This window comes from Condylostylus longicornis, unplaced genomic scaffold (genome assembly GCF_029603195.1).
Source record: "Condylostylus longicornis isolate FDR11 unplaced genomic scaffold, ASM2960319v2 ptg000568l, whole genome shotgun sequence".
Taxonomy (NCBI): domain Eukaryota; kingdom Metazoa; phylum Arthropoda; class Insecta; order Diptera; family Dolichopodidae; genus Condylostylus; species Condylostylus longicornis.
In genome coordinates this window covers 1-20,381 of record NW_026578523.1, presented here as the reverse complement: position 1 = coordinate 20,381, position 20,381 = coordinate 1, and the positions used below count along the sequence as shown (strand labels likewise).

Below are 20,381 nucleotides of genomic sequence, written 5' to 3'. Positions count from 1 at the left end.
ACGACAACTACAACAACTACTACAACCACGACAACCACGAGAACCACGACTACTATAACTACAACAACAACAACGACGACAACAACCACCACCACAACAACAACGACCTCAAGAACCACAACAACCACAACAACGACAACAACAACAACAACAACAACAACGAGAACGACAACAACAACAACGACAACCACAACCACAACGACAACGACTACTACAACCACGACAACGACCACTACAACAACAACAACAACGACTACTACAACCACGACAACGACCACTACAACAACAACAACAACAACAACAACAACAACGACAACAACGACAACGACAACAACAACAACGACAACAACAACGACCTCAAGAACCACAACGACAACTACAACCACGACAACGACAACAACAACAACGACAACAACAACGACCTCAAGAACCACAACGACAACTACAACCACAACCACGACAACCACAACCACGACAACTACAACAACTACTACTACAACGACAACAACTACGACGACAACAACGACTACTATAACCACAACAACAACCACGACAACCACAACAACAACTACGACGACAACAACGACTACTATAACCACAACAACAACCACGACAACCACAACAACAACCACGACCACGACAACCACGACGGCAACTACAACAACCACGACAACCACAACCACGACAACTACAACAACTACTACTACAACGACAACAACTACGACGACAACAACTACTACAACGACAACCACAACCACGACAACTACAACAACTACTACAACCACGACAACGACCACGACAACCACGATAACCACGACTACTATAACTACAACAACAACAACGACGACAACAACAACAACCATCACAACAACAACAACGACGACAACAACAACAACCACCACCACAACAACAACGACCTCAAGAACCACAACAACCACAACAACAACGACAACAACAACAACAACAACAACAACAACGAGAACGACAACAACAACAACGACAACCACAACCACAACGACAACGACTACTACAACCACGACAACGACCACTACAACAACAACAACAACAACAACAACAACAACGACTACTACAACCACGACAACGACCACTACAACAACAACAACAACAACAACAACGACAACGACAACAACGACAACGACAACAGCAACGACCTCAAGAACCACAACGACAACTACAACCACGACAACGACAACAACAACAACGACAACAACAACGGCCTCAAGAACCACAACGACAACTACAACCACAACCACGACAACCACAACCACGACAACTACAACAACTACTACTACAACGACAACAACTACGACGACAACAACGACTACTATAACCACAACAACAACCACGACAACCACAACAACAACTACGACGACAACAACGACTACTATAACCACAACAACAACCACGACAACCACAACAACAACCACGACCACGACAACCACGACGGCAACTACAACAACCACGACAACCACAACCACGACAACTACAACAACTACTACTACAACGACAACAACTACGACGACAACAACTACTACAACGACAACCACAACCACGACAACTACAACAACTACTACAACCACAACAACGACTACTATAACCACAACAACAACCACGACAACCACAACAACAACCACGACCACGACAACCACGACGGCAACTACAACAACCACGACAACCACAACCTCGACAACTACAACAACTACTACTACAACGACAACAACTACGACGACAACAACTACTACAACGACAACCACAACCACGACAACTACAACAACTACTACAACCACGACAACGACCACGACAACCACGATAACCACGACTACTATAACTACAACAACAACAACGACGACAACAACAACAACCACCACCACAACAACAACGACCTCAAGAACCACAACAACCACAACAACAACCACAACAACGACAACAACAACAACAACAACAACAACAACAACAACAACGAGAACGACAACAACCACAACCACAACGACTACTACAACCACGACAACGACCACTACAACAACAACAACAACAACAACAACAACAACGACTACTACAACCACGACAACGACCACTACAACAACAACGACCTCAAGAACCACAACAACCGCAACAACAACGACAACAACAACAACAACAACAACAACAACGACAACGACAACAACTACTACAACCACGACAACGACCACGACAACCACGATAACCACGACTACTATAACTACAACAACAACAACGACGACAACAACAACAACCACCACCACAACAACAACGACCTCAAGAACCACAACAACCACAACAACAACCACAACAACGACAACAACAACAACAACAACAACAACAACAACAACCACAACAACAACCACGACAACCACAACAACAACCACGACCACGACAACCACGACGGCAACTACAACAACAACGACAACCACAACCACAACGACAACGACTACTACAACCACGACAACGACCACTACAACAACAACAACAACAACAACGACTACTACAACCACGACAACGACCACTACAACAACAACAACAACAACAACGACAACAACGACAACGACAACAACAACAACGACCTCAAGAACCACAACGACAACTACAACCACGACAACGACAACAACAACAACGACAACAACAACGGCCTCAAGAACCACAACGACAACTACAACCACAACCACGACAACCACAACCACGACAACTACAACAACTACTACTACAACGACAACAACTACGACGACAACAACGACTACTATAACCACAACAACAACCACGACAACCACAACAACAACCACGACCACGACAACCACGACGGCAACTACAACAACAACGACAACCACAACCACAACGACAACGACTACTACAACCACGACAACGACCACTACAACAACAACAACAACAACAACGACAACAACGACAACGACAACAACAACAACGACCTCAAGAACCACAACGACAACTACAACCACGACAACGACAACAACAACAACGACAACAACAACGGCCTCAAGAACCACAACGACAACTACAACCACAACCACGACAACCACAACCACGACAACTACAACAACTACTACTACAACGACAACAACTACGACGACAACAACGACTACTATAACCACAACAACAACCACGACAACCACAACAACAACTACGACGACAACAACGACTACTATAACCACAACAACAACCACGACAACCACAACAACAACCACGACCACGACAACCACGACGGCAACTACAACAACCACGACAACCACAACCACGACAACTACAACAACTACTACTACAACGACAACAACTACGACGACAACAACTACTACAACGACAACCACAACCACGACAACTACAACAACTACTACAACCACAACAACGACTACTATAACCACAACAACAACCACGACAACCACAACAACAACCACGACCACGACAACCACGACGGCAACTACAACAACCACGACAACCACAACCACGACAACTACAACAACTACTACTACAACGACAACAACTACGACGACAACAACTACTACAACGACAACCACAACCACGACAACTACAACAACTACTACAACCACGACAACGACCACGACAACCACGATAACCACGACTACTATAACTACAACAACAACAACGACGACAACAACAACAACCACCACCACCACAACAACAACGACCTCAAGAACCACAACAACCACAACAACAACCACAACAACGACAACAACAACAACAACAACAACAACAACAACGAGAACGACAACAACCACAACCACAACGACAACGACTACTACAACCACGACAACGACCACTACAACAACAACAACAACAACAACAACGACTACTACAACCACGACAACGACCACTACAACAACAACAACAACGACAACAACAACAACGACAACGACAACAACAACAACGACAACAACAACGACCTCAAGAACCACAACGACAACAACAACCACAACAACAACCACAACAACGACAACAACAACAACAACAACAACAACAACGAGAACGACAACAACAACAACGACAACCACAACCACAACGACAACGACTACTACAACCACGACAACGACCACAACAACAACAACAACAACAACAACAACGACTACTACAACCACGACAACGACCACTACAACAACAACAACAACAACAACAACGACTACTACAACCACGACAACGACCACAACAACGACAACAACAACGACCTCAAGAACCACAACGACAACTACAACCACAACCACGACAACCACAACCACGACAACTACAACAACTACTACTACAACGACAACAACTACGACGACAACAACGACTACTATAACCACAACAACAACCACGACAACCACAACAACAACCACGACCACGACAACCACGACGGCAACTACGACGACAACAACGACTACTATAACCACAACAACAACCACGACAACCACAACAACAACCACGACAACCACAACAACAACCACGACCAAGACAACCACGACAACCACGACGGCAACTACAACAACCACGACAACCACAACAACCACAACAACAACCACAACAACAACCACGACAACCACAACAACAACCACGACAACCACAACAACAACCACAACAACAACTACGACAACAACGACTACTACAACCACGACCACGACAACCACGACGGCAACTACAACAACAACGACAACCACAACCACAACGACAACGACTACTACAACCACGACAACGACCACTACAACAACAACAACAACAACAACGACAACAACGACAACGACAACAACAACAACGACCTCAAGAACCACAACGACAACAACAACCACGACCACGACAACAACAACAACGGCAACTACAACAACCACGACAACCACAACCACGACAACTACAACAACTACTACTACAACGACAACAACTACGACGACAACAACTACTACAACGACAACCACAACCACGACAACTACAACAACTACTACAACCACGACAACGACCACGACAACGACTACTATAACTACAACAACAACAACGACGACAACAACAACAACCACCACCACAACAACAACGACCTCAAGAACCACAACAACCACAACAACAACCACAACAACGACAACAACAACAACAACAACAACAACAACAACAACAACAACGAGAACGACAACAACCACAACCACAACGACAACGACTACTACAACCACGACAACGACCACTACAACAACAACAACAACAACAACAACGACTACTACAACCACGACAACGACCACTACAACAACAACAACAACGACAACAACAACAACGACAACGACAACAACAACAACGACAACAACAACGACCTCAAGAACCACAACGACAACAACAACCACAACAACAACCACAACAACGACAACAACAACAACAACAACAACAACAACGAGAACGACAACAACAACAACGACAACCACAACCACAACGACAACGACTACTACAACCACGACAACGACCACTACAACAACAACAACAACAACAACAACAACAACAACAACAACAACAACGACCACTACAACAACAACAACAACAACAACAACGACTACTACAACCACGACAACGACCACAACAACGACAACAACAACGACCTCAAGAACCACAACGACAACTACAACCACAACCACGACAACCACAACCACGACAACTACAACAACTACTACTACAACGACAACAACTACGACGACAACAACGACTACTATAACCACAACAACAACCACGACAACCACAACAACAACCACGACCACGACAACCACGACGGCAACTACGACGACAACAACGACTACTATAACCACAACAACAACCACGACAACCACAACAACAACCACGACAACCACAACAACAACCACGACCAAGACAACCACGACAACCACGACGGCAACTACAACAACCACGACAACCACAACAACCACAACAACAACCACAACAACAACCACGACAACCACAACAACAACCACGACAACCACAACAACAACCACAACAACAACTACGACAACAACGACTACTACAACCACAACAACAACTACTACAACGACAACCACAACCACGACAACTACAACAACTACTACAACCACGACAACGACCACGACAACCACGACAACCACGATAACCACGACTACTATAACTACAACAACAACAACGACGACAACAACAACAACCACCACCACAACAACAACGACCTCAAGAACCACAACAACCACAACAACAACCACAACAACGACAACAACAACAACAACAACAACAACAACAACAACAACCACAACGACAACGACTACTACAACCACGACAACGACCACTACAACAACAACAACAACAACAACAACGACTACTACAACCACGACAACGACCACAACAACGACAACAACAACGACCTCAAGAACCACAACGACAACTACAACCACGACAACGACAACAACAACAACGACAACAACAACGACCTCAAGAACCACAACGACAACTACAACCACAACCACGACAACCACAACCACGACAACTACAACAACTACTACTACAACGACAACAACTACGACGACAACAACGACTACTATAACCACAACAACAACCACGACAACCACAACAACAACTACGACGACAACAACGACTACTATAACCACAACAACAACCACGACAACCACAACAACAACCACGACAACCACAACAACAACCACGACCAAGACAACCACGACAACCACGACGGCAACTACAACAACCACGACAACCACAACAACCACAACAACAACCACAACAACAACCACGACAACCACAACAACAACCACGACAACCACAACAACAACCACAACAACAACTACGACAACAACGACTACTACAACCACAACAACAACTACTACAACGACAACCACAACCACGACAACTACAACAACTACTACAACCACGACAACGACCACGACAACCACGACAACCACGATAACCACGACTACTATAACTACAACAACAACAACGACGACAACAACAACAACCACCACCACAACAACAACGACCTCAAGAACCACAACAACCACAACAACAACCACAACAACGACAACAACAACAACAACAACAACAACAACGAGAACGACAACAACAACAACGACAACCACAACCACAACGACAACGACTACTACAACCACGACAACGACCACTACAACAACAACAACAACAACAACAACGACTACTACAACCACGACAACGACCACTACAACAACAACAACAACAACAACAACGACTACTACAACCACGACAACGACCACAACAACGACAACAACAACGACCTCAAGAACCACAACGACAACTACAACCACAACCACGACAACCACAACCACGACAACTACAACAACTACTACTACAACGACAACAACTACGACGACAACAACGACTACTATAACCACAACAACAACCACGACAACCACAACAACAACCACGACCACGACAACCACGACGGCAACTACAACAACCACGACAACCACAACAACCACAACAACAACCACGACAACCACAACAACAACCACAACAACAACCACAACAACAACCACGACAACCACAACAACAACCACAACAACAACTACGACAACAACGACTACTACAACCACAACAACAACTACTACAACGACAACCACAACCACGACAACTACAACAACTACTACAACCACGACAACGACCACGACAACCACGATAACCACGACAACCACGACAACCACGATAACCACGACTACTATAACTACAACAACAACAACGACAACAACAACAGCCACCACCACAACAACAACGACCTCAAGAACCACAACAACCACAACAACAACCACAACAACAACAACAACAACAACAACGAGAAAGACAACAACAACAACGACAACCACAACCACAACGACAACAACTACTACAACCACGACAACGACCACTACAACAACAACAACAACAACAACAACGACTACTACAACCACGACAACGACCACTACAACAACAACAACAACAACAACGACAACAACAACAACGACAACAACAACAGCGACAACAACAACGACCTCAAGAACCACAACAACCACAACAACAACCACGACAACCACAACAACAACCACGACAGCCACAACAACAACCACAACTACAACAACAACGACCTCAAGAACCACAACAACCACAACAACAACCACGACAACCACAACAACAACCACGACAACCACAACAACAACCACAACTACAACAACAACGACAACGACAACAACAACCACGACAACAACGACAACAACCACGACAACCACAACAACAACAACCACTACTACCACAACCGGTCAATTCCCCACGACCACTATAAGCAGCACCACAACAACCACTACTACCACAACCGGTGAATTTCCCGCGACCACTATTAGCAGCACCACAACAACCACTACCACCACAACCGGTCAATTCCCCACGACCACTATAAGCAGCACCGCAACAACCACTACTACCACAACCGCTCAATTCCCCACGACCACTATAAGCAGCACCACAACAACCACTACTACCACAACCGCTCAATTCCCCACGACCACTATAAGCAGCACCACAACAACCACTACTACCACAACCGCTCAATTCCCCACGACCACTATAAGCAGCACCACAACAACAACCACAACAACAACCACGACAACCACAACAACAACCACGACAACCACAACAACAACCACAACAACAACTACGACAACAACGACTACTACAACCACAACAACAACTACTACAACGACAACCACAACCACGACAACTACAACAACTACTACAACCACGACAACGACCACGACAACCACGACAACCACGATAACCACGACTACTATAACTACAACAACAACAACGACGACAACAACAACAACCACCACCACAACAACAACGACCTCAAGAACCACAACAACCACAACAACAACCACAACAACGACAACAACAACAACAACAACAACAACGAGAACGACAACAACAACAACGACAACCACAACCACAACGACAACGACTACTACAACCACGACAACGACCACTACAACAACAACAACAACAACAACAACGACTACTACAACCACGACAACGACCACTACAACAACAACAACAACAACAACAACGACTACTACAACCACGACAACGACCACAACAACGACAACAACAACGACCTCAAGAACCACAACGACAACTACAACCACAACCACGACAACCACAACCACGACAACTACAACAACTACTACTACAACGACAACAACTACGACGACAACAACCACTACTATAACCACAACAACAACCACGACAACCACAACAACAACCACGACCACGACAACCACGACGGCAACTACAACAACCACGACAACCACAACAACCACAACAACAACCACGACAACCACAACAACAACCACAACAACAACCACAACAACAACCACGACAACCACAACAACAACCACAACAACAACTACGACAACAACGACTACTACAACCACAACAACAACTACTACAACGACAACCACAACCACGACAACTACAACAACTACTACAACCACGACAACGACCACGACAACCACGATAACCACGACAACCACGACAACCACGATAACCACGACTACTATAACTACAACAACAACAACGACAACAACAACAGCCACCACCACAACAACAACGACCTCAAGAACCACAACAACCACAACAACAACCACAACAACAACAACAACAACAACAACGAGAAAGACAACAACAACAACGATAACCACAACCACAACGACAACAACTACTACAACCACGACAACGACCACTACAACAACAACAACAACAACAACAACGACTACTACAACCACGACAACGACCACTACAACAACAACAACAACAACGACAACAACAACAACGACAACAACAACAGCGACAACAACAACGACCTCAAGAACCACAACAACCACAACAACAACCACGACAACCACAACAACAACCACGACAGCCACAACAACAACCACAACCACAACAACAACCACAACAACAACTACGACAACAACGACTACTACAACCACAACAACAACTACTACAACGACAACCACAACCACGACAACTACAACAACTACTACAACCACGACAACGACCACGACAACCACGACAACCACGATAACCACGACTACTATAACTACAACAACAACAACGACGACAACAACAACAACCACCACCACAACAACAACGACCTCAAGAACCACAACAACCACAACAACAACCACAACAACGACAACAACAACAACAACAACAACAACAACGAGAACGACAACAACAACAACGACAACCACAACCACAACGACAACGACTACTACAACCACGACAACGACCACTACAACAACAACAACAACAACAACAACGACTACTACAACCACGACAACGACCACTACAACAACAACAACAACAACAACAACGACTACTACAACCACGACAACGACCACAACAACGACAACAACAACGACCTCAAGAACCACAACGACAACTACAACCACAACCACGACAACCACAACCACGACAACTACAACAACTACTACTACAACGACAACAACTACGACGACAACAACCACTACTATAACCACAACAACAACCACGACAACCACAACAACAACCACGACCACGACAACCACGACGGCAACTACAACAACCACGACAACCACAACAACCACAACAACAACCACGACAACCACAACAACAACCACAACAACAACCACAACAACAACCACGACAACCACAACAACAACCACAACAACAACTACGACAACAACGACTACTACAACCACAACAACAACTACTACAACGACAACCACAACCACGACAACTACAACAACTACTACAACCACGACAACGACCACGACAACCACGATAACCACGACAACCACGACAACCACGATAACCACGACTACTATAACTACAACAACAACAACGACAACAACAACAGCCACCACCACAACAACAACGACCTCAAGAACCACAACAACCACAACAACAACCACAACAACAACAACAACAACAACAACGAGAAAGACAACAACAACAACGACAACCACAACCACAACGACAACAACTACTACAACCACGACAACGACCACTACAACAACAACAACAACAACGACTACTACAACCACGACAACGACCACTACAACAACAACAACAACAACGACAACAACAACAACGACAACAACAACAGCGACAACAACAACGACCTCAAGAACCACAACAACCACAACAACAACCACGACAACCACAACAACAACCACGACAGCCACAACAACAACCACAACTACAACAACAACGACCTCAAGAACCACAACAACCACAACAACAACCACAACAACCACAACAACAACCACGACAACCACAACAACAACCACGACAGCCACAACAACAACCACAACTACAACAACAACGACCTCAAGAACCACAACAACCACAACAACAACCACGACAACCACAACAACAACCACGACAACCACAACAACAACCACAACTACAACAACAACGACAACAACAACCACGACAACAACGACAACAACCACGACAACCACAACAACAACAACCACTACTACCACAACCGGTCAATTCCCCACGACCACTATAAGCAGCACCACAACAACCACTACTACCACAACCGGTGAATTTCCCGCGACCACTATTAGCAGCACCACAACAACCACTACCACCACAACCGGTCAATTCCCCACGACCACTATAAGCAGCACCGCAACAACCACTACTACCACAACCGCTCAATTCCCCACGACCACTATAAGCAGCACCACAACAACCACTACTACCACAACCGCTCAATTCCCCACGACCACTATAAGCAGCACCACAACAACCACTACTACCACAACCGCTCAATTCCCCACGACCACTATAAGCAGCACCACAACAACGACTACGACAACAACAACCACAACAACCACCACCACAACGACAACTACGACAACGACAACTACGACAACGGCAACAACAACAACAACGACGACAACAACAACCCCAATAACAACAAGCCCAATCTCACCTACTACAACAATAATAACCGCAACCACAACAACCACCACTACTACCACAACCGGTGAATTCCCCACGACCACTATAAGCAGCACCACAACAACCACTACTACCACAACCGCTCAATTCCCCACGACCACTATAAGCAGCACCACAACAACCACTACTACCACAACCGGTGAATTCCCCACGACCACTATTAGCAGCACCACAACAACCACTACTACCACAACCGCTCAATTCCCCACGACCACTATAAGCAGCACCACAACAACCACTACTACCACAACCGGTGAATTCCCCACTAGTTGCCGTTGTCGTAGTTGTCGTTGTCGTAGTTGTCGTGGTGGTGGTTGTTGTGGTGTTGTTGTCGTAGTCGTTGTTGTGGTGCTGCTTATAGTGGTCGTGGAGAATTGACCGGTTGTGGTAGTAGTGGTTGTTGTGGTGCTGCTTATAGTGGTGCTGCTTATAGTGGTGCTGCTTATAGTGGTCGTGGGGAATTGAGCGGTTGTGGTAGTAGTGGTTGTTGTGGTGCTGCTAATAGTGGTCGTGGGGAATTCACCGGTTGTGGTAGTAGTGGTTGTTGTGGTGCTGCTAATAGTGGTCGTGGGGAATTCACCGGTTGTGGTAGTAGTGGTTGTTGTGGTGCTGCTTATAGTGGTCGTGGGATATTCACCGGTTGTGGTAGTAGTGGTGGTTGTTGTGGTTGCGGTTATTATTGTTGTAGTAGGTGAGCCGGCAGGAAGTGGGTTCGAGACATGTGTAGTCCATTCTTTACTCTTGCACATTCCTTCAAGACGACTCTCTTTTCCGGAAGTGCTAAGTTGAACGGCCGCGGACATAGACTCCAAGAACCCTACACATAACTCTTGAAGGGCTGAATTGGGCATAGGCATGGTGATGAATCGACAATTCTCGATGTGGGTTTTTGTGTCTAGCCCTAAAGCGATGCAGCGACACGTAGCACTATTGTAGTTTTGACGCTTGCAGAAGTGAGAAGCGTCAATGTCGAAACCTTTGATGATGAAAAGGACTTGGTGGAATCTGTTGACAAGCTTTTCAAAGTTCTCAAAAAATCGTTGTTGAAAATTACAAAACTGATCGTAAGTCCAATGAATGAAGTGCAGTAATTGAGACTCTGATGTGTTCAGGGGCCGCTAATACCAATTGCACCAGGATCGAGTACCACTACAACTACTACTGGCCCCTGATTCACTGCATTGAAAGAGAAATTGATGAGGTTGAAACTCAATTGAGTGAAAACCTCATTGACTTCGATCGACATTTTTCAACAACTACACGTAAAACAAACATAAAACACGAATAAAATAAAAACAGAAAGAAGAGTTCTTGCGGACCCTCCGTTCTTGACGTCATACGGAACCTTGCTCTCCAGCATATGGATGTGTTGGATAGCCTAAGTCATTGCAGCTGCCTCCACGATCGTAGGCTCCTGTTGAACGTAGGGAGCGTTCGGTTCGTTCGAGGGTTAATGGTGCAGAATTGTTCAAAAATGGATCACTCCCGCTACGGCGCAGCATGCTACCAATGACATGAATATAAGTACGAGAAAGAGAGAAAATTGTCTCAATTAAGAGATCCAGACAGAAACCAATCGCAATGTGAGTTCGAGCAACGTTTGCAAGCAAGCGGTAAGGGACACGTATGCACGCGGAACCCATGTAATGGGACAGAAAAAGACACAAGGCATGAGATAAAGAGAAAAAGATAGCCGCACATGTAATCAAGAATGAAAGAAGAAGGAGAGAGAAAACCGAGAAGTTCTTGAGTACTGGGAATCGGCTGAATACGTTTTCAAGGCACAAAGACACACCATCCCGTTCTCCCTTGCGCGACTACATGGATTCTGCAACATGTAGATCAATTGGTGGACATTGTGGACATGAAAAAGACACTACTATCAGTGCAGACTTAGGCGCAGCAGAAAACCTAAATGCTACAAAAAATCTCAGTTCCCCAGAGAATTGTCTTTCCTGAGTTCAACTGCCTCGCTGAAGACTAAAAAACTACGTGCTCAAAGCCACAAACATTCGTACGCCACTCCAGCAGCACTACTCCATCTATATCTTCTACATTGGATCCCGCTGATCTGTATTTACGCTACTTTCATGATCCCTCTCTCCATTAGTGTTTCAGGTGCCTCGCAAGAGTTTGGATTCCAAAGCAGTACCCGCTTCCCAAGCACAGACAGATCGCATGGGCTTACTGGCCTTTTTCCTTTTGTTTGCTTTTCTTGTTCGTGTGGTTGTTTTTTTTACGAGAACTGCAATGGACATGCAAGCGATTGACGAGATAATTGGGGGAGAATCCCGGGCATACCTATAGCAGCTGCCCACAATTGAAGAGCCGGCAACACCCAGCGGATCCGGGGTTGCCAACCAACAAGGACTACAAGACGGCTTCTCAGGTCAACTGGGGGCTGCTCCGGGAATCAGGAGCGCAAGTCTTGAGAGTCGCCATTTGTTGACCCCGCTGAAAGAAGAGGACGGTTCCCCGAAGAAGAATTATCAGGTTCAGCAACGTGGACAATAGCAAAATGGCGAAACCAATTGGATTTCAAGCCATTTGAGCCAAAGGATGAAATCGAAATGGAAGACTGGTTTGATGACGCATCATTTAAAGTTTTGGCGCATGGTGTAACGGCAACCACCATGGTAAAAGTAATGCAATTGTCAACAACCCCTCAATTACGTTTGGTTTTAAATTCGGTCCTACCGTTATGTGGGAAATTTGTGTTGAAGATGTTGCGGATGCGATTGGAAGAAAGATCTTTCGAGGAAATGCAACGCTGGAGAATTATGAGCGCTCTTTGTTTACATTAAAGCGGGAAGCAACAGTTTTTCAGTCTTTCGCTCAGTTCACCGGACATGTGCAGAATTATACATTCTTGTGCGACAGAAGGTCGCGACATCGGGTGATGGGAGATGCTCAATTCAGGCAAATGGCTTACAGTCTTGTCCCATTGGAAGTTGCAAAGCATTTAAAGCGCATTTATTTGAATCGGGAATTTACGGTGCAGGAGTTTTTTTCGGTGGCATTGGAAATGGAGGACTCATTGGAGTTTGGCTCTGAAGAAAATGCAAAACAGCATACAGATGAATTACCGGTCCAGAATCAGGTGTTTTGTTTGCAATGGGGAACATATGAAAGTCCAATGCCCACATAAAGAAACAGCAAAGTGTGAAAAGTGCGGAAAGAATGGCCATTTCTCCATCACTTGCCGAAGTGAAGTTTTAAAGGACAAATGCGGAGAGCGGCGTTTAATTGCTACTCCAAAACAAAAGGCAATTCTTATCGAGCAGCCCATCGATAATACAATCCCTGCACAACTTGAGGCGGTGGCTGGACTGGTGAACCGGTTGTTAGAAACAACGCATAAAAGCAACGAAAGTGCGAGGAACCGATACGCGCGCCAAAAGAGAAATGTATTGACAAAGCCACCAGCGAAACGAGTGGAAAGGTCCTCGCTGTAACCACACAGACAACGCGAGTATACCGAATGCAATGGGGGTCCATGGTCCATTGGAAACTTGTGATGGGGTAGATTCAATGATGGTAGTTGATACTCCATCACCCCAGTGGGAGAGCTTCTGGTCATAAGCGTCGATGGCGGTCCACAGAGAAGTCCAAAACGTACGGTACAGGATTGGGGTGACAACGTAAATGGTTCTCCCAACGATGGCAGAGGCCGCAAGTCCGCTAATAATAAATAAGACCACCAGGGTCCTACGGACAAAGGGATAGACTTGTACAAAAATAAAGATGGCAAATGCCAAACTCAATGGTACTGAAATAAAATACAAAGTCGTCGGACTGATTATCGTTCCGACGAGGTCCAATATTTGGAGGAGCGTGTTGGTACTCATCGCTGTGGGCAGAGGTTGATTTGTGTCAAAATTGATGAGTTGAGGAACAGAGCAAAAAAACTCAAGAACTGATTGTGTTGCCACAGCGAGACACATGGAGCATGTAGGGACTGGACAAGCGCTAAGACAGTGAACTTTTATCCTTCAGTTTGGTTCTGATCGAAGCAGGCAGCACGCCAACGAGTAATACAAGAAGCAACGCAAGTGGGCGTTGTGGAAGAGGTGGAGGAAGATTTTGAGCTTCCAGATGATGAAAATTGCGGGTTAGAGGACCCGGATCAAGTGTATGATGCCAAGAAGGTTGACATCGAAGTGATGTCCCGAAAGAGTGGGGCTCCTGTGGTGAGCGCTAGAATCAATGGCGTTGAATGTGAAATGCTACTGGATTCTGGTGCTGAAATATCATGTATCTCCGCAGAGTGCGCGGCCGAGCTTGGGATAGAGGTGGATCCTAAAGCTCAGATGATCGTGATACGAGACGTGCGGGGATGTACGAAAAAGCATAAGAAGACAAAGGAAGTAGCGGTATCCCTAGGGGGCAGCATTGTTTTTACGTCGTTTGCCGTATTTGACGAAGACGCTGACACAATTGCTGGAAGGGACTTGATGCGTGCTCTTGGAATTGTGTTGCACTTAGGTGCTGGCTTGGTTTGGATTGATCACCCAAATGCAAGAAGCCAGAGACTGCAAGCCTTTAGCATAGGGGAGGAGAATCCACACACTGTCTAGCAAAAATCGTACGAGAGTGCGGCGAAAGTGTGAAGGTGGTTATATGGTGTTTTCAGATGAGAGAAACAAGCTGAAGGAGCTGGTTCTCGAATATGCAGATCTTTGGGAAAACCCGCGTACGGTGCATATTCTTTGGGAAAACCCGCGTACGGGGAGATGTACAACGGTCAAGATGAGTATTGAAGTTAAAGGCCCACCCAAAAGAGTGAGAGCGCGACCAACACCAATCCATCTGCGAGGAGAGCTAAATCGCCAAATTGATGATTTGTTGAAAGCTGGTGCCAGATTGCAATTGGGTAGCAGCTTGCCATTTGGTTCCTAAGCCACGAAGCACGAAGTGGAGACTGGTGATGGATTACCGCTACGTTAATTCACTGACAACAAGCGATGGATATCAAATTCCGAATGCCCAGGATCGTCTGTCAGGCGCCAAGGTGTTCAGTTTAGTCGACCTGAACTGGGGATTTTGGAACGTTTCACTGCACGAGGAATCACAACAGTATACCGGGTTCGTTGCGCCTGAAAGGGGTGTCTTCGTCTGGACAGTAATGCCATTTGGGCTGAAAGTGAGTCCGAGCACCTTTCAACGTGCTGTTGAGAAGGCGCTGCGGACGGTTATTGACAAGGGTCACGTTAGTGTCTACATTGATGATATTATGATTTTCACTGATGATGTCGCCTCGCACGTGAAAGTGCTGCGGCAGGTATTCGAGTGTCTCAGAAAGGGTGGATTCTTCGTGAATTTGCACAAGGCGTATTTCTTGAGAGAGGAATTGCTTTACCTCGGGCATTGGGTCCGCCAAGGAACTCTACTTCCCGACCCAGCGAAGGTCAAAGCGTTAGGGAAGGCAGTGGCACCCAGGGAGAAGAAGAGTGTCCTCGCCTTTTGTGCAGCTGCGAATTACTTCCAATTGTGAGAAGGGTTGACGGTCGGCACAATGGTGTTGCGCAGATTGGTTGTCAAGATCAGTGCCAGAAGATGATGATTCAGGCATTCCAGAGCATATTTATGTGCCGGCAGTATTCCACTTGGTGCACGAAACATCACAAGAATACAGCCTTCCGTCGCCAGCAGAGATGAAGGAGGAAGCGCAGCGTGACGCAGCAGAATTACCCGAAGGAGTGCTCGACTGGTACAAAGGAGTTCCTTACGGAAGAGTGTCGAGACGTGTGTTTGTGCCATCAAAATACCGTGCGCAGGTATTGATGTGGTTCCACGCTAGTAAGTTCGGAGGACACCAAGGGATCACGCGCACTTTAAACCGTATCAAGAAGTTCGTTTGGTGGCCGTCTCTACCAAAAGATGTGACAGATTTCGTTAACTCGTGCGTTATCTGCAATGCCTTGAAACCCCTTCGATCGCCACATAAAGGGTTGGGAGACTTGAAAGCTCCCCGGCTGTTTGATATTGTTTCGATCGATTTTGTAGGCTCCAACGGACAGGCATATTACATCATGTTCCAGCCAGAAAACTCTATACAGCTCATGTGTAGCCAAACGGGAAAGATGTTAAGCTTCGAATCTCCAAGTTGTGGGTTTCAAGTTTACCATCCAGATCAAATGAAGTTGAAGCTTTCGTTTTCTTCGCCAAATTCTTCATGTAATGCAATTTACGCCACATTTTCTTCCCATTCTTCAGCCAATAAGATGGGATCATAAGTCTCCTTGGTCTTTGGTGTTCAGCCGATCTTAATACTCAAGAACCTCTATTCATAGCCTCGAAAGTTTGGAAAAATGTTGAATAGGGCGAAAAGGATCAATACAGAGTTCTTGAAGAAATGTGTGGCAGTATTGATCGTTTTTGGACGTTTTTGTACCGCTAACTCCCTCATCAATTGCTAGAGGTCTAGGCCTATTATGCTCTATGGTTCCAGATGATAAGAGCACCCGAGGGACGATGGGATGTCGCCCAAGATCGTTACATCGGTTCGTTGATAACAACGGGGCCCTCCCTTCGAAGCTGGCCCGGCACGAAGCAACGGAAAATAGGCGTGAGGTCTCGTCTTCTGCTTCCAACATCAACTCTGTGGGGCAGCAGGCCCGGTCTGACCCCCGAATGAGCAACAGACCCGTTCCTTCTCCGCAGGCCCCCCAACCCAAGATGAACCTCAACCTGGCCGCCAACCTCAAAGACGCGACAATTGCTTCAAGGAGGAAGTCAATTGTTAACTGGGTTAATAACCCTTGGCAGATGCACTGACCCAAAGGGACCCAGGACCGTTACAAGCTTGGCCGTTATCTCCACTCTCACCACCACCTCTTGCATCCACCCTCTGCGACCGGTTTTTAGTCGGAAACCGGCCATGCCATCCATCCACCCCCCCAATCTCTTTTTTTGCTGAGATCCGTCCCTTCAGCAACGACATTTCACCCGTCTTGGCCGATTTAGGTGGTTATTTATTTCCCCACCAATCGGTGATTTTAACAATGATTTCATTGTGTTTTTCATCCACCCCCCTTTTTAACAACACTAAATTTAAGTGGGCACTGTTGGCCCTACTATTAATTACCGTCGAGAGCCATGATTACCCTGGCTTACCAGCTTGTCCCACGATTCCGTACGACCCCTATCACCCCTTGTCAAAAAGGGAAGAGTCTCCTACTCTGACGTGCTCATGTGTGCTAAGGTCAAAAGGGATGGCAAGGCATAATAAAGAACATAAAGGAGGGTGATTGCACCAACTAACACAAGGGAGAAGTTCGGTTCGTTCAGCGAGGTGGGAGAGCTAGTGATATTCCCACTTGTGATAGTGGTGATGGACTCGTTGACTTTGGTAGTGATAGTGTGGAGATGTCTGTCAAGACTGTCAAGGAAGTGTTGGTAAGAAGTATTGACAAAGTCGAAAAAAATAGGGAGGACGATAAATGTTGTGCGAACGATGAAAATGCAAGATAAAAAAAGGACAATCCATCGAGAAAAATTGAAAAAAGCACACAAGTAGGGATACATTGTGCGCATGGCAGAAATGGATGCCATGATGGCGAATAAAATGGACGTATAAAAAAGAATTGGGGCTATGGAGTTGAAATAAATTGCGAGGAAGTGGTTCTTCGACTCCATGAAAAGATCCACAGCAGATTGGGAGAATTCGACGAAATGCATTGTGCTAGACGCCAGTTGAGATGGTCAGATTGCACGTTCTAGGAGAGAGTGGGCAAAGATTGGAAGTGAATGGTAGCTGGTCGTGAGACACATGGGGATGACGCATGAGTGTAGACAACGTTTTAAGAGTTGCAGCAAGTTGACAGTCATGTCACAATCCCCTCCAAAACGTTGGCTACTACTCGACGCGGAATCTTTTGGTAGCCCGTCGCAACACCTCCTCTTGTGGAGCATGAACTTCTTCCCAGAATTCTTTTAGCTTTTGCTCCCGGAATTCAGGGTCAAACATTGTTTCGGCGGATTTTGAAATGATCTGCTCCCATTCTTCTCGTTGAACAAACGCTTTTGGCTCTTCAATGAAGCGGGCATTTTCAATGTGGATAATCCGTTCCTTGCCAGTTAGTATATCGCGTACTAAGGCTTTCTTCTCCCCAGGAAAAACTTCTAAAACTCGATGTGGAAGTGACCATTTAGGAATGAGTTTATGTTGGTGTTGGTTTGTTGCGTGTGCTATCCTGAATTTATCGTATTCAGTTGCGCGAACAAGGACGAGTTGATGGAGTTTGAACGTTTTTGGGATCCTGCTCTCGTTCTTTTCATCAATCTCTCGAAGTCGTCTTCCATAAATTTTCCACTGGATCTCT

At 45.8% G+C, this 20,381-nt stretch overlaps 2 protein-coding genes across 2 annotated transcripts; one reads left to right on the top strand and one right to left on the bottom strand.

Annotated features, from left to right (window-relative positions):
- Window positions 1-1,165: 1,165 nt before the first annotated feature.
- Window positions 1,166-11,475, top strand: LOC129617567 (mucin-2-like; the record flags this gene model as incomplete). The annotated part of the gene is made up of 10 exons (XM_055532740.1): window positions 1,166-1,674; window positions 2,118-2,130; window positions 2,607-2,664; window positions 2,967-3,462; window positions 4,867-5,033; window positions 5,616-5,829; window positions 6,034-6,081; window positions 7,603-8,667; window positions 10,285-10,767; window positions 11,335-11,475. Coding segments are annotated over 10 exons (3,194 nt in total), but the record flags the coding sequence as incomplete, so codon positions are not given.
- A 101-nt stretch (window positions 11,476-11,576) lies between these two features.
- On the bottom strand, window positions 11,577-12,914 carry LOC129617566 (integumentary mucin C.1-like). The gene is made up of 4 exons (XM_055532739.1): window positions 12,331-12,914; window positions 12,029-12,271; window positions 11,649-11,959; window positions 11,577-11,593 (listed from the first exon to the last, which is right to left on the bottom strand). The coding sequence occupies exons 1-4, from the start codon at window positions 12,912-12,914 to the stop codon at window positions 11,577-11,579; spliced, it is 1,155 nt and encodes a 384-aa protein (XP_055388714.1).
- Window positions 12,915-20,381: the final 7,467 nt, after the last annotated feature.

Excerpts from the sequence above, each read along its gene's own strand:
- LOC129617566 (XM_055532739.1), bottom strand. The coding sequence starts at position 12,914 with ATGCCTATGCCCAATTCAGCCCTTCAAGAGTTATGTGTAGGGTTCTTG. Across the intron at positions 12,272-12,330 it reads CAACGACAACTACGACAACG|TGGTCGTGGGGAATTGAGCG; the intron begins GCAACTAGTGGG and ends TGCTGCTTATAG. Across the intron at positions 11,960-12,028 it reads GGTTATTATTGTTGTAGTAG|TTGTCGTTGTCGTAGTTGTC; the intron begins GTGAGATTGGGC and ends CCGTTGTCGTAG.